At 62.4% G+C, this 14382-nt stretch overlaps 1 protein-coding gene across 1 annotated transcript in view; it reads left to right on the top strand.

Moving 5' to 3' along the window:
• The first annotated feature begins 7168 nt into the window (after positions 1–7168).
• The window catches only part of LOC107142804 (maestro heat-like repeat family member 5), a 25862-nt gene continuing 18648 nt past the window's right edge, over positions 7169–14382 (top strand). The window contains exons 1-4 of the mRNA XM_048802239.1: positions 7169–7536; positions 7636–7712; positions 8332–8467; positions 13773–13868. Coding sequence (XP_048658196.1) covers positions 7315–7536; positions 7636–7712; positions 8332–8467; positions 13773–13868 — 531 coding nt within the window. The 5' untranslated portion in view covers positions 7169–7314. The remainder of the gene's footprint in view (positions 7537–7635; positions 7713–8331; positions 8468–13772; positions 13869–14382) is intronic.

Raw genomic sequence — 14382 nt, 5'->3', positions numbered from 1 at the left:
GGAGAACCTGTGTCGGGGCTTTCTGGGAACTTCTAATTTTTTCTACAGTTTAATTCCTAGCAGTGGGACTCAGGGCCCAGCCAGCTCTGCCCCTGGCTGGGGGTCTCTGGCAGCGCAGGGACCCTGGGGTGCTGGTGGTGGTGCTCCAGGGCCTCATGTCTTTAATAACGTCCACGCCATCTGTGCTCAGGGGGACACAGCGTTCTTTCTCTTATTGGCCTGAAGGTCGTGGAACACCCCCTAAGCCACCTGGGCAGGGTGCCTGTCCCTTTCACAGGCCTTGGGGAGCTCCTAGCCGAAACCCACCAGCAGCCACCACTCCAGAGACAGGAAGGGAGCAGGGGAGAGGGCAGGGCCGAGGGTGACCAGGTTGGCCAGGACAGGGAGCAAGGGGTGGGGGCCGCCTGGAGAGCACTTTCCTGGTAGTGGCACATGGGAGCAGAGGTGCAGGACCGGGCCCCAGGTGCCGCCTACGGAGACCTGAAAAGAAGGCTGTGTCCTCAGCAGGTCGGGCAGAGCTGGCCAGGGGAAGGGCAGGGCTGTGGCTCTGCAGGTGAAGGGAGCTGGCCGTGGACCAGGCTGCTGGTGTGGGCTCCTCTTCCTGAGAGCAGGAGGGAGCTGGGAAGGGTCTCGGGTTGTCTCTGGGTCACTCTGGGCAGCTGGACCAGTTCAGGGCCTGGCTGAGAGAAAGGACAGAAGCTCAGTGGGCTAGCTCAGGACAGGCAGGACCTGTGTAGGAAGGGCAGAGGCAGCAGGTAGCCTGGCCCAGGCGGAGAGGCTCGCTCAGCTCCCTGCCCTGGACCTCCTCTGGCCAGGTTTTTTGGGGCTCAATTGCCTCAAGCCACCCTAACCCCAGCCCCTCAGCTAGTTGTCCTAACTTTGGGCTCCCTGGTCTCATCTCACCTCCTCCAGGAAGCCTTCCAGACCCACTCCTGCTGGCATTCCAGGTTTGGAATGCAATGAATTAGGGACGGTTTTGCACCTCCATGAAAAGCATCCGAGGAACTGGTTTCCAGAGGGATTTTGACCTCCCAGGAAGACCAGCTCCTCCAAATATCCAACAACCCCTGAGGGGAGACCTAATGGAGGCCCTTGAGACAGGTGCCCAGGCCTCACCCGGCAGCTGAAGGGCCATTGGTGCTCAAGAGGGGAAAATGGAGGGATCCGTAGAGGCCAGGCATGAGGGAGCCGAGGCCAGGACTGAGCAGGGAACAAGCCTGTCCCTAGGCTATGGCTCCTGAGGGGTTCAGCCAGTGCACCTTGGAAAGCAGGTGGACAGCTCAGACTGGGGTGGACAGGGGCTGAGAAACCTGGGGTGGGTGTGGCATGGCCCAAAGCCTGGGATGGATAGAGGACGGAGGTTCTGGGGACATGGAATGAGCTTGGCTTATGGAAGAGGGCACTGAGGTCCTCAGCTGGCAGGACGGTTAGTGCCGCTTAGCCAGGCACCCCACGGAGGTGCCCGTGCTGCAGGGAGGTGGACCTGTCCTCTCACTGGTGGCCCTGCTGTCACCTGCTCACCCTCATCTCCCACACATGGGTCTGCGCCCCGCACTGCTGTGCGTGCTGAGTCCCACCAGACCAGGCGCTCTGCGGGGCACAGACCTGAGGTGACAAGGCCCAGCTTCCACTCCCGGAAGAGGCAGGGGCTCAGCGGCTCCTAGCAGAGAATTCCTGTGGGGGCTGGTGTGGAGGCTGTGAGCACTCCAGGTTGTGGGCAGGGGTGCTAAAAGCTGCCTGGGCCACCAAGCAAAGGGCTGTAGAAGGAGGCCGTGGCCGGGAGCAGGTGGCTGAGTGAGGGCCCGGGACAGGGGGAGTGACCGAGGCTGCCAAGGCCCCACTGGGGCAGTGTTTTTGCAGGGTTCAGTCCCAGGTCAGGGTGGAGGGACCTCAGGAGACACATGAGGGCTTTTGTTGGGTGGCGGCAGGGGGTGCCAGGTGGACAACTGTGGGCTAATTCGTCAGTTGGACGGCCTGCTCACCTAGGGTTGAAGGCAGAACCTGGCCTGGTAATCCTGGCTGAGTGGGCAGGGGCTCTGGACCCTGAGGGAGGCCACCCAAGCATGGGTGTGGTCTATGGCCAGCACCTGGGGCAGGTGTTCAGAGAGTACCGGGGGCTTGCAGTGACCCTGGATTCCCGTAGGTCCTCCGGCAGCCAGTTAGACATGCAGCTTCTGGTCAGACCACTGCTGCAGGAGGACATGCACTTTAACCCAGTTCCACGTGACCCTGCTGTGCCCGGGGGCAGGGCGGACCATTCAGGGAGGGGCTCAGGGGGACCAGAGGAAGGTGCTGAGCAGAGCCCTGATGGACATCAGAGGAGGGACCAGGTGACCAGGTGGAGGCCAGGACATTCACCTGGGTCCAGGGGCTTCTGGCCTTGCAGTGCCCACAGATTGGCCCTGTTTCTTGGAGATGCTGGGCTCCTGCCCTCTCTCAGCTGCTGTGACCAGGAGATGGCTGTGTGAGTGTGCACCCTCGTCCCAGGCAGCAGACCCCAGGCCCGGGCCTCTGAGGAGGGCAGCACGGGCGCCTCCCCTCCCCCCCAGGTCCTCCCCTGCCATGGAGGCTGAGGGGGCCTGTGGACGCGTTTGGGTAACTGAGGGAGCACTGGTCAGGAGCAAGGAGGCCGGGGTGGGCCTGACCAGGGGGTGCCTGGGGAACTCACGTGGCCTGGCTCAGGGTAGGGTGCAATGCGTAGCCTTCCTGTCCCTGCCAGGTCCCGAGGCATTGTGCTCCATGTTGGCCCCCACCAACAATGTCTTCCACCGGCCCCTCTGGTTGTCCAACCGCCTGTCACCCAGGGAGGAGCAAGAGCTGGCGCTTGGTGAGCAGGTGGGCAGCGGGCAGAGTCTGGGGTAGGGGCACGCTGATGGGCACCAAGGCTCCCAGGCTCGACAAGGGATGCATCTGTTCCCATTGCACTGTGCAAGGCCATCGCTGTCCCTTCAGACCCTGCCTCCTGGTAAGGGGACTGGGCAGACAAGCCTGAGACAGCTTCAGTGACCCCCAAGGGCCTGAGGTGGGGTGTGCTGGAAGGCCCCCTTCTGGCCCCTACCTGCCCAAACTCACTCCCCCTGGCAGCTGGGGGCCGGCCTTCCCGGCATCCAGGGACAAAAGGGCTCCGAGGTCCTGGAGCAGGCAGGGCCGGCTGGGTGCCACCTCCTAGCCAGCTTCACAGAGAGCTTGCTGCTGATCCTTGGGGTCCTTGAGGCTTTAGGGACAAAGGAGAGGTGGCATGGGTCTTCCAAAGGCCATTACAGACTTAAACATCTATGCTGGCTGGCAGCCCCAGGGCTGACCAGGGGGTAGTCAGGGATTTTATGGGATGAATGACCACATGGATCTATGAGCAAGAGTTGCAGCCTACCACACAGCCTCCTGGCCACCTGCACAGGTCAGGGCGGGCAACACTCTCAAACGCCCAGAGCAGGCTCCTCCTCAAGATGGCACCAGGCCAGGGCCAGGGGTTGGAAGGTGCGGGGGCTCCATGAGGCTCAGGTGAGTGTCCTGCCTGGCAGTGCTGATGCTCAGTCCCCAGGGGGTGAATGGCAGGGACTGAGTCTGTTCATTTGCAGCACACCAGGTGGGGGCCATGGGCCACTGACCCAAAGACCGGGTTGCGTGGCTGGCTCACAGCCTTCTTCAAATGGAAGCAGGGCTGATTCTCCTGAGAGCCCCAGGGCCACATGGTGTCCACACCGTCACTGCCACGCTCCCAGGAGAGAAAAGAACCCTGCGCCTGCAGTTCTGAGCGCACTGTTATTTGTGCTTTGGGACCTGCGGTTTAATGACTTGTCACCCTTCTGGGTGTGAAAATGGTTTCTTCACACTGTCTTGTGTTTGTAGGGCTCTCTGTCGGGCTCTCGTAGGGTCTCTGTTCTGTAGGGCTCTCTGGCCTTAGTTTGGGGTGCAGAGGGGATCCTCTGCTGCACCTTGGATGAGGCTTCGGGGTACCCCTAGCCCCCTAGGTGTGTGGCAAGCACCTTCTTAGCTCGTCTTTGCCGCGGGGGATGGTTTATGTGGCTCATTGCAGAAGTGGTCTCCCTGTGGCTCTGTCGGTTCCACATTCAGGAAGCCTCCGCCACCCTGGGTCATAGACAACAAGCCCACGGCTTCAGTTCTGCCCTTGGGAAGCTGCTGCTCTTTGCTGTTGGTTTTGGTGTGAGGAACAGGCAGGGAGCCAGCTCAACTTGTTCCAAACGATGGGAAATTACATGGCACCCTGACCCACCGTGATTCCCTTGCTGATCTGAAGTTTTGAGTTCAGGTTGTGGATCATGTCTCTGTGCCCTGGGCTGTGTCGGAGCCCTGTGCCCAGGTCATTTGGCTGCACACTGGCCCTACTCTGAGCTGGTCACTGTGCCTCTGTGACATGCCCCCAGCACATGCTGCACTTTCAGTTCTCTTTATTTTAAAGCAAGTTTGCAGGTCCAGGAAGGGTCCTCGCGGGGACAGGCTTGCCTGGTAGGGGGTTTCCACTGCAGCCCAGTCTCCCTTGGCTTCCGCGAGGGTCGTGGTCCTGGGTCTCTGGGACTTGCGGGCAGACTGCACCGTTTCTCTGCAGATTACTCAGACTCGAGGTTCCCAGGAGACACAGGGAAGCACTGGACCTGCAACCCATCCTGGGAGGCCCACCTGGTCAGCAAAGCCAGGGCCATGCTGGTCACTGAGCAGAGCCTGGTGTTGGACACCATCAGCATCTACCTGTATGCTCAAGGCCAGGTAGGCCAGAGTCGCTCCACCTGACCAGAGTGGGCCTGCTGCACCCACCACCTCCTGCCCCCGAGCCACTGGGCCAGGGAGGAAGCCTGCTTCTGGGCGCATCTCATGGCCATCCCCAGCATTCGACCGTCCCTTGGCTCCCGTAGGCTTTTGCCATCCCTGAAGGTGCCAGGTGTGAGGGAGTCAGGGCACAGGAGCGTGGAGGCCCAGAGACACCTGAGGCCCAGGGTCCTGCCTGCTCAGGGCTCCTCCCGACCTGCCCGCTAACGCTCACTAAGGCTCCCCAGCTCAGGCCTCCTGCAATTGTGGGATGGGGGGCAGCAGAACCCAGACTTACTCCTCCTCGGGGAGGCCCCTGTCCCAGAGGGCCACCAGAGGGCCACCAGAGGTTCCTGAAATGGATGAAGTTGTTCTGGCCCCAGCCTCCAGTTTCTGCTCCAACCTTGGTTTCCAGCCTCTGGAGGCTGCTGGCCACACCCTTGGGCCACTCAGGAAGAGACTCTTTGAGGTCTGGGGACGACAGAGGCAGGAACCACATCAGGGCCATGGCTCACAGAGGGAGGCTGCCCCAAGCACTCCGCTGGGTATGAGGGCTGCCAACCTAGGCTCAGGGAGCTGGGCGTGGGAAAGCGTCCAGTCCGAGGGAGCAGGTTGTGCAGGGGCCGGTATGGTGGGGAGCGCTCCCGGAGCAGGCAGGGCTTCCGGCCATGTGGCGGGTTCAGCCACCTTCCTGCCCTGGCAGGGTGGGTGGCAGCGGAGTGGGACTGAGCACTGAGCTCTGCCCACAGCTGGTGGAGAAGCATCGGATGTCAGACTCTGGCATGGACATTCAGAGGCTGCTGGAGTTCCTGAAGATGGACCCCCAGAAGGCTGAGGACCAGGTCAGTGCCTGGGCCAGCTTCTCAGGGCCTCCCTCTGCCATTCAGAGGCCCTCGGCAGGGTGACCCCCGGGCCCCACACTGCTGACAGGACGCAGGAAGCACTGACGGGTGTGTTGGGGACCCAGAGGACAGGCCTGGGCTAGGGCCTGAGCTAGGGCCTCTGCCCAGGTCTTCCTCTTCCAACTGTACGGGATCTTCCTTCGCGAGTGTGCCGACATGGAGCTGGTGAAGTGGCACCTGACCTGCCTCCTGGAGTCCTCCCACCTGTCCTGTAGCCAGCGAGAGGTGGGTGGGCACTTACGGGCTTCCCCTCTTCCAGACCCTGCCTCATAGGGCCCCTGTCACTTCCTGGCCCTCAGCCCTTGCTCCTGGAGATCTGTGTGGCTCTCGCAGTGGGGGACCATTGCATCAGGTGCTAACTGGTCCTCCTGGGAGGACTGGGCCTGCAAGGCTGGGAGGACCAGGGCCCTGACCTGGGGCCACTCACAGGATCCTCTGCCCACAGGGCATCGCCCTCTCGGTGGGCTTAGCGTCCACCACGCACCTGGAGGAAGTGTGGGCCCTGCTGGAGCACATGGGCCGTACCAGGTTCCTGAGGTGGGCCCTCCCGTCCCCAGACAGCCAGGTAGAGAGTCCCCGGAGGCTGCCGGTGTGGGGGTGTGGGGCTGGGAGAGCCTTGGCCTCCAGCGCTCACGGGTGACATGAGGGTTCTGGAGGGGCTGCTGTGGGGGACGCAGGCCAGCGAAAGCCCTCTTCCCTGCTGGGCAGAGCACCTGGAGTGAAGGGCTCCCCCGACCCCAGGGGCTGTGTGAGGCCTGGCCACCAGAGCTAGGAGAGTGTGCTGAGAGGTCCTTTCTCCAGCACTCCCTGCCCGGAGTCCTCCCTGGGAATGCAGACCAGCTTGAGGGGCTTCCTGAAGGAGAGGGCTGGTGCCAGGCCTAGGACTGGCCCCAAGAACCTGGCCACTGCCAGGAGCCGGGCAGAGGACTCGACCCTCTCCTGGGGCAGGAGACAGGTGCAGGCTGGGAGGGCAGCCGGTGGGCCTCTGCTAGAGCCTCCAGGACCAGCTGTGCCTGCTGCCTGCAGCCAGAGGACCCCGACCTACACTGGAAGTGGGTCAGCAGCACCTACCTGCTGTGCTACGGACAGATGGCCATTCATGCCAAGGAGCGGATCCTGCCCTGGGTGGACAACATCATCTCCAGGATGGTGTACTACTTCTCCTGCAGCTACTACGTGAGCCCTGCCCCAGCCCCTCCAGAAAAGGGCAGGGAGGGCAGTGCACCCCAGTCCACGTCGCCCCAGGCCACACTCACCACGGAGACAGAAGACTCAGGCACAGGGATGTGGCCGGGCAAAGCCCACCCCGGGACTGCTTCCCATGTTCCTGGGCCCAGGGCTGTGACTGCAGGGGATGGCGACGAGCCTGAGGCTGGTGGAGGAGGCGGCCACCTGCCTGCACTGTCCTGAGCCACTGGCGAGTGGGAGCACCTTCAGATCCCTGCAGCTCCTGCTGGGCGCTCACACTCCTGGCCCAGGGTGGATCTCACCCCTGCCCAGAGCCGCTGGCACCTGGGGCTGTGGTGTGAGTGTGTGGGTGGTGCACACGGTCCTGGGCTGTGTGCTGCCTGCAGGCTGGCGAGAGAGTGTGTGTGTGCTCTGTGTCGAGGTGTGTCACACATGTGCCCCTTTGTGGGTGTGTTTGTGCATGCACGCGAGCTGGGCCCCTGGTCAGGGTGGCTGCTGGGCTGCACAGCAAGCTTTGGGGGACTCTGTGCCACTGTCCCCTGACCTGGCCACCTTTCAGGATGAAATCCTAGAATCGAGCTTCCTCTCCGCATCCATCCTGCTCACAAGGGTGCTCAGGAAGGAGTATGGCGCCCAAAACTACAAGTTCACCCAGACGCCAGAGCTCATCCAGTGTCTCCTGGTGAGTGGTGTCACCAGGGCCGCCAGGGTGGGTGGGGCAGGCAGGCCCGGCCGCTGGTTGGGTGCCACTGCCACCCTGGTCCCTCCTGTACCTTCCCAGTGCATCCTCCAGAAGGAGCCTGACTTCCTGGCCACCCTCTGCCGGCAGAAGATCATACTCATCATTGTGGGTCTGAGGTGACTCCCCCTGGGGTCCAGGAGCAAAGACAGGCCAGGTCCTCTGAGTGGAGAGGGTCATTGTGCAAAGGACTCGAGCTGGGGCAGACCCCGGGGCTGGGCCAGGACACGGTCCATGTGCAGGGCCGGGTTGCTCTGTTCCCAGCCCAGAGGTGGTTGTGCGGGCACATGCTGAGCCCTGACCCTGGTCACACAGTGAGCCCTGACCTGTGGCACGCTAAGTTCTGGTCCTGGTTTCGGGCTGATCCTTTCCCCACACAGAGCCCTGATCCCAGTCACATGCTGAGCCCTGACCCTGGTCAAGCCCTGGCCTTGTCACCCCTTGAGTCCTCACATGGCCACAAATCAAGTTCTGATCTCGGTCCACTCACAACCCTGACTGACCCCAGAGCAATCCCTAAGTTTCTCACAAATACCAAAGAACCCAAGAGAATGAAGCCAATGAGCATGGCCTGCTGCAGTCCCTGTCACCGGGGGCCTTGCCAGTCCAAGTAAGCTCCGTTTCCCCCATGCCTCCCCACCCTGTGCCAGGTGTGTTGCTGTCCAGGTCCACTCCCAGCCAGGCTTTGGCCCCAGCCCACTAGTCCTGCAAAGCCTGTTCTTCTCTGGTTCCTTGCAGCAACCTGCGGCCCAGCCTCAAGCCCCTGGTCAAGTCCAGGATTCTGCAGACCTGCCTGCAAAGTGTGTACCTGCTGCCCCCAATAGAGGAGCTGAAGAGCAAGGCCCCTCTGCTGGAGCCAGCCCCGGATGTCATGGTGACCTTGTGCTTCTGGGCCATTCCCCTTCTTCCTTCATGGTGGGTGCCGGGTACTGGCCCAACTGTCCAGCCTTGCTTGGTGAGGGCAGGAGAAGGAGTTAGGGTCCAGTCTTGGTTCCATCCTGGCTGACTTTGACCTTGGGGAAATCCTGGGTCTTGGCGTCCCGCCCTCCCCGGGGCCAGGGTGCTGTGGTGTCCCACGAGGCGTGGCTGCCCAGTGCCCACTCAGCAGCCTCTGCAATGCTGGCAGCACCCACAGCCTCGCAGCACTCCTTATCCTGGCCCCTGAGGCCCAGGTCTTTCCTCTCCAGGACCCTAAGGCAGGGACAGACTGATGGTCCCGCACAGACCTCGATTGCTCCTGACTGGACCCAGGATGCAGCAGAGCCACGTCACATTCGATGACCTAAAGCATCCCAGGGTGTACCCAAGGCTGGGCCAGGCCCTTCTGTCCACAGGACAGCAGGGAGGTGCAGTTGAGGTTAGAGGTGGCCTCAGGGGCCAGGTTGCCAGGGTCAGTGGCGGACTAAATCCTGGCCGGCTAGGCTTTGTTCAGTGGAAACAGCAAAGCCAGTAACACACCTAGTGACCAGGAAAGCCTGGTTAGCAAGGACAGTTGAGAGCCGCGGCCGCAGGCCAGGTTGGGTAGCCCTGTGAGCTCCAGGCGGGGTTCCCCTAGCAGACCCTCAGGTCATCCGGGAAAGCTGCAGAGAGCAGAGGAAGGCGGCTAGGGCCTGGGGAAGCCCACCTCTGTGTGGACACAGACTATGGTGGGCAGCACCCAGGTCCCACGGCAGGAGAGTGGTGTCGGGACCCTTTCCCACCACCCCTGTCTGGCTAGTTGGAGCCAGCTGCGTCTCAGCAGGCAGAGCTGCATGTTGAGGGTATCAGAGACAGGGCCTGGGATGTGGCACGGCAGGGCTGTAGAGGTTGCACGAGGCACCGTGGTTGAGCACACACCTGTGCCCACTTCCATGTGCAACTGTGAGCCTGTCGTCCAAGACACACCTGCTCAGAAAGCCCCTTCGTGCCTGAGGGGCCCCGCTGCCTGTGGGTCCCTCCCTACACCCTGGGCATGTCCCTGTAGGACCCTCTTCCGTCTCTCTCCTCATGCCCTGCCCACCCATGCTGTCCCACGCAGGTCTGTATAAATGGGACCCTGGTGACGTTGTCTGGATATGTTACACGCACTGCGAAGGTCTCCAGAGCTCAAGTCCTGGCTCGTCAGGCGTTCACTCCTGGTACAGCTGGGTGGCACCAGGCTGTTCCAGTTTGGGGCTGTCAGCCAAGAGCAGGTGGCTGGTCTTTCTGTTGAGTGTCTGGTGAGGTCACTGGGGAGGTTCAGGGTCACCTGATGAATGAGCCATCAAATTGCTTCCAGAGAGGCAGCACTGATGACGTCCACCCAGGGTGAGGGCAGGCACTCCTGGTCCTGGCCAGAGGCATGGGCGGGCCTCGGTTCTCAGCCCCCTCCCCTCTCGCGCGATCCCAGCCATCTCCAGGTTCTCTTTGGAAGTCACCTGAGTCACCTCTGTGGTTCTTATGTTTAGAGGCCCTTTTGTTTCTAGATGTGAGCCTCTGTCCTCTGATATCTGATCTGGACATATTTTCTCCCAATTTGTAGCTTCCTCTTCTCTTAGTTGAGTCTTCTGGGCAGCGGAAGTTGCTGATGTTGAGGAAATCCAGATGGGTCACGCTTTCTGGTGGGATGTGGAATAGTGCAGCTTCTTCAGAAAAGGGTCTGGCTCTCCCGCCCCAGGTACTTGCCCACAGAGGCGGAGCCTGCGTCTGAACCAGAGCTGGGCACAGGCTCCGGTACTTTGGGCCTGGTGCCAACCACGTCCGCTGTGGCCCCCGAGTCTGCCGACACCACGTTTCACAGCTTCTCTGCTTTCTGCTAGAAGTCTTGTTCTTTTGGCGTTGACACCTGGCCCCTGTCCAGGTCTGTCTGGGCAACTGTAACCAAGTACCGTAGCTGGTGTTTCACAAGCCACAGAAATCTGCTTCTTGCAGGTCTTGAGGCTGGGAGTCAAGATGCGGTGGCAGGTGGCGGCTCTGGGGAGGCCTCGTCTAGACCCCGGTAGCTGCTTTCTGGGTCCTCCCTTGATGGAGGGGCTGGAGTGCCTGGAGCCCCTTTCATGAGGGCACTGATCCCATCACAGGCACCTCCCCAGGTCCCCCCCAAGGCTCCCTCCCTCGGATGGTTCAGTCACCTTTGCTGAACACCAACCTGCAGGGACCCAGGATTCCATTGCTAATGGCTTCCTTCTGCCCCGTGATCTGTGCTGTGCCATCGTCACACTTCCTCGATGGCGGGGCCAGTGGACAGCATGCTCAGGACCCGCGAAGTTCACGCTGGTGTCCAGTCCTGCGTGACAGTGTGATGGGGGTTGGAGCCCTCGTGGACACACAGGTGTCTGAGAGCTCGTCTGCTGCTCCTCCTGGGGGGACGCGGTGACAGTGGACCCTGGCTCCTGGGCTCCCGGAGACACACATTCCGGGGTGGGTAAGCACAGGCCGTCTGCTCCCACAGGGCGCTAAGGGCTTCCTGAGCCCGAGGCTGGGTTCTGCAGACCCGTCTGTCCTTCTTGGCGGTTGCTTCTGCTCTCGGGGGGTGCCCGGCGTTTCCAGGGAGGTTTGGAATCGGCTGCCCTCCGCACACTGGGACTGGCCTGGGCCGGCACAGGCTCTGGGGCCTGTGGGGCCAGCGTCTTCCCGTGGCCAGGCCCTCTGCACTCTCCCACCACTCTCCTGCCCATCCCTCCGCCGGGGCTTTCTTTCCTGTCTCCCACTGTGGTGACGTTTTCCATGGTGTCTGGAGGCTTTAGGTCCCCCGGCTCCTTGCTGGTACACAGGAAGTGACCTGTGAGGCTCCACCTCTGCCCGCCGGTGCGCGCGGCTTCCTCGCGTGAAGGTGGCCCACTCCCTCCTTCCTGATTGTGTCCTCCCTCTTTATCCTCAGCCTGCTGTGCTCGCTAGGGTCAGGGTCAGGGTCAGGGTCGGGGCCCAGCGCAGATGGGCAGCGGGGTGCAGGCCTGTCCTGAGGCGTGGCTCCCAACGCTGGGGGGTGCCCGCCGCTGCCCGCGCTCTCCCAGGTCCTCCACGGGGACCGATTTGGATCTGTTGTGTCTTCATCTTCACTCGGTTTGATGCCCGGACTCTCTGATTTCAGCTGTTACTCTTTGGTGCGCTGATGACTTAGAAGTGCGCCGATCGTCTTCACAGGAAGCTCCATTTCTGTCAGGAGAGCACTTTGCCCAGATCCACTGGCCCACAAGGCGGCAGGCGCCGTGCCCAGCTGTGTGCGCCTGTGAGCGACCGTCTTCTGCTGTCCCTCGCGGACTTGGTCCACACACCCTCAGTGAGGGGCAGGGCCACACGTCCTGGCCGCAGGGCACTGTCCCCCCACCCCTGACCCGCTATGCCGGTTGCCACTGGATTTCAAAGCTGTTCTTAGGCCATAAAGACGGAGGCCTCTGTCTTGCTGGAGTCGTGGGAAAGGCTGTCTTCACCGCTGGCCTGGCGCCCAGTGCCTGCTGCCAGGTCCCTACACCTGTGTGCCTGTCCCGGCTGCCCCTGCCCAGGTCAGTGCTGGGCCTTGCCCCTGGCTGTGCGGTCAGCCTCGGCACCGCCGTGGCTGAAGTGGCTTTTTGTAGGAAGCCTGTGAGTCGGTCTGGCTCGATGGCGTTGGCCCCTCAGGTGGCGATGGCCCCTCAGGTATCTGTCCGGCACGACCGTCTGGCTGGCCGTTCCCTGTCCCTCTGTCCTTGTTCCCCCTTGGTGTCTTTCCACCGTTGGAGTCAGATGAACCTGTGGTCCACATCGTCAGCGCGTCTCTCTGTCCTGCTGGTCCTCACACCTGTATCAGTGCCTGTGTCTGTGTCACGTCCTCTCCCCCCGGCCACCTGCCTATGCGCACACTTCTGTCTGGCCTTCCATCTCAGTCCTTCTCTTGATTTTGAAAACGTGTCGTTCCCAGGAGGCCCTGGTTTGCCCTCTGGATTGAGTGTGCGTGTGTGTGCGTGCGTGTGTGTGTGTGTGGGGGGGGGTGTACGCGTGTGTGTGTGCGTGTGTGTGTGCTTGCGTGTGTGGGGGGTGTGTACGCATGTGTGTGTGTGTGCATGTGTGTGTGGGGGGGTGTGTGTACGCGTGTGTGTGTGTGTGCGTGTGCATGTGTGTGTATGCGTGTGCGTGTGGGGGGTGTGTACGCATGTGTGTGTGCGTGTGTGTGTGCTTGCGTGTGGGGGGGTGTACGCATGTGTGTGTGTGTGTGCATGTGTGTGTGGGGGGATGTGGACAGCAGTGAGACTGACAAAAGTTCCAGCAGGTGGCTTGCTCAGCCCAACCTGACCAGCAGCGTGCCAGCACTGGTCCCCTGGCCCCAGGGTGATCCCCACGTGCCCTCTGCAGCCCTGCCCGGCCGCTCTCTGGACACCGTGCCTGCAGCTAACATGGTGCCAATGGGAGGGAGGACGGGGGAGGGGAGGACCTCAGTGCTGTGAGGAGCCCCGGCCCCCCTAGACTCCAGGGAAGTGCTATCCACTGTCTGGCCACTCTCCTCCTCCTGACATGGATGCACCTGTCTCGCACGCACCCGTCAGACCTGTCCTCTGGACTGGAGATTCCCACGGGTGCTCGCGCTTCCGCGTCTGTGCTGGGTGATTCTGTGGGATGTGCCTCCCCCAGGCCAGGGCACACCAGCAAGCACCCGCCTGAGAGGGAATTGTGGCTAGGAGGTTGGCTAGGGAGGCCCGTCGGCAGGCGCCCTTCTCGCCTGCGTCCGCACCGTCTGTCTCCCTGGGTGAGGCCCTGGCAGAGCGGCAGTGGGTCTTCAGCCGGTCACATCTGCACTCACCATGATGGCTGACTCCCTCACTCAACCTTTCCACAGTCCCCGGGCAGCTCTCAGGGCCCAGTGGGCACCAGGGCGACGGGCGGCACGTCTGGGATGACTCTGGACCTGCTGAGTTCCGCGTATCTGGGGCCGTCAGTCAAATAGTATTCCCAGGAGAAGGGCGCAGGTCCAGGGGAAGGAGGACTCCGCCTGTCCTCTCCTCGGGAGCCCGGCGCTCCAGGGCAAAGGAAGGAAGGCGCCTGAGAGCAGGGGCAGAGGGCAGCAGGGGACCGCAGCACCAGCCAGGCCACACACACACACGGTCGTCTCCTGGACACAGCGGCAGCCACAGCCTGACCCGTCCTGCCCTGTCCTGCCCTGTCCTGGGCGGGGGGCTCAGCCCGAGGGGAGGAGCAGGGGCTCAGGGCAGGGAGGCCTGCTGCCACACCCACTGACCCGTCTCCGCCAGGCGCTGTACGGGAAGACGGTGAGAGCCCTGGACCTGCTCCTCCAGAACTTCTTCCTCGAGAACCCGAGCATGGACGAGCTCTCCTTCCTCCTGCAGGTGAGGCCCGCTCCAGCCAGCCTGCCCCGCTCTCCACACCTGGGGCCCGAGGTCTCTTCCTGGTCAGTGCCCCACGATGCCCGCTTGCCAAAGTCACTGTCTTGGGAACCAGAGGCCTTCTTCCCCACTGCGGTCATGGAGTGAGAACCGGGGACTTGGGGGAGAGTCCCCAGGTTGCTAGTCTCCGTCTCCTCCTTGCTGGGCAGGTGGGCAGCGGTCAGCTGCACTGCTGAAGTCCCCCGCAGGGTTGGCAGCAGCGTGCTGGCCCTGGGCTCTGTGCTTTGCAATGATTCATCCCTCCAGCCCAGAGGTATCCCCGGACCCCTTTGACAGATAAGGGGGACGGGCCGGGGAGGGCCACCTTGCCCCTGACCTCCCAGGTGGCTCTGTGTGGGGCCAGCACTGTCCTAACCCAGAAGGCAGCCCCATGGGCTCAGGTGTGTCCCCAGGAATGCTCTGAGACTCAGAGAGGCTGTAGGGCCAGGTATCTTCCTGGTGGGGGCCGGGAAGAGCC

This window comes from Marmota marmota, unplaced genomic scaffold (assembly GCF_001458135.2).
Source record: "Marmota marmota marmota unplaced genomic scaffold, marMar, whole genome shotgun sequence".
Taxonomy (NCBI): Eukaryota; Metazoa; Chordata; class Mammalia; order Rodentia; family Sciuridae; genus Marmota; species Marmota marmota.
Note: the sequence above shows the minus strand (reverse complement) of the source record. Positions and strands in the feature narration are given on the sequence as shown.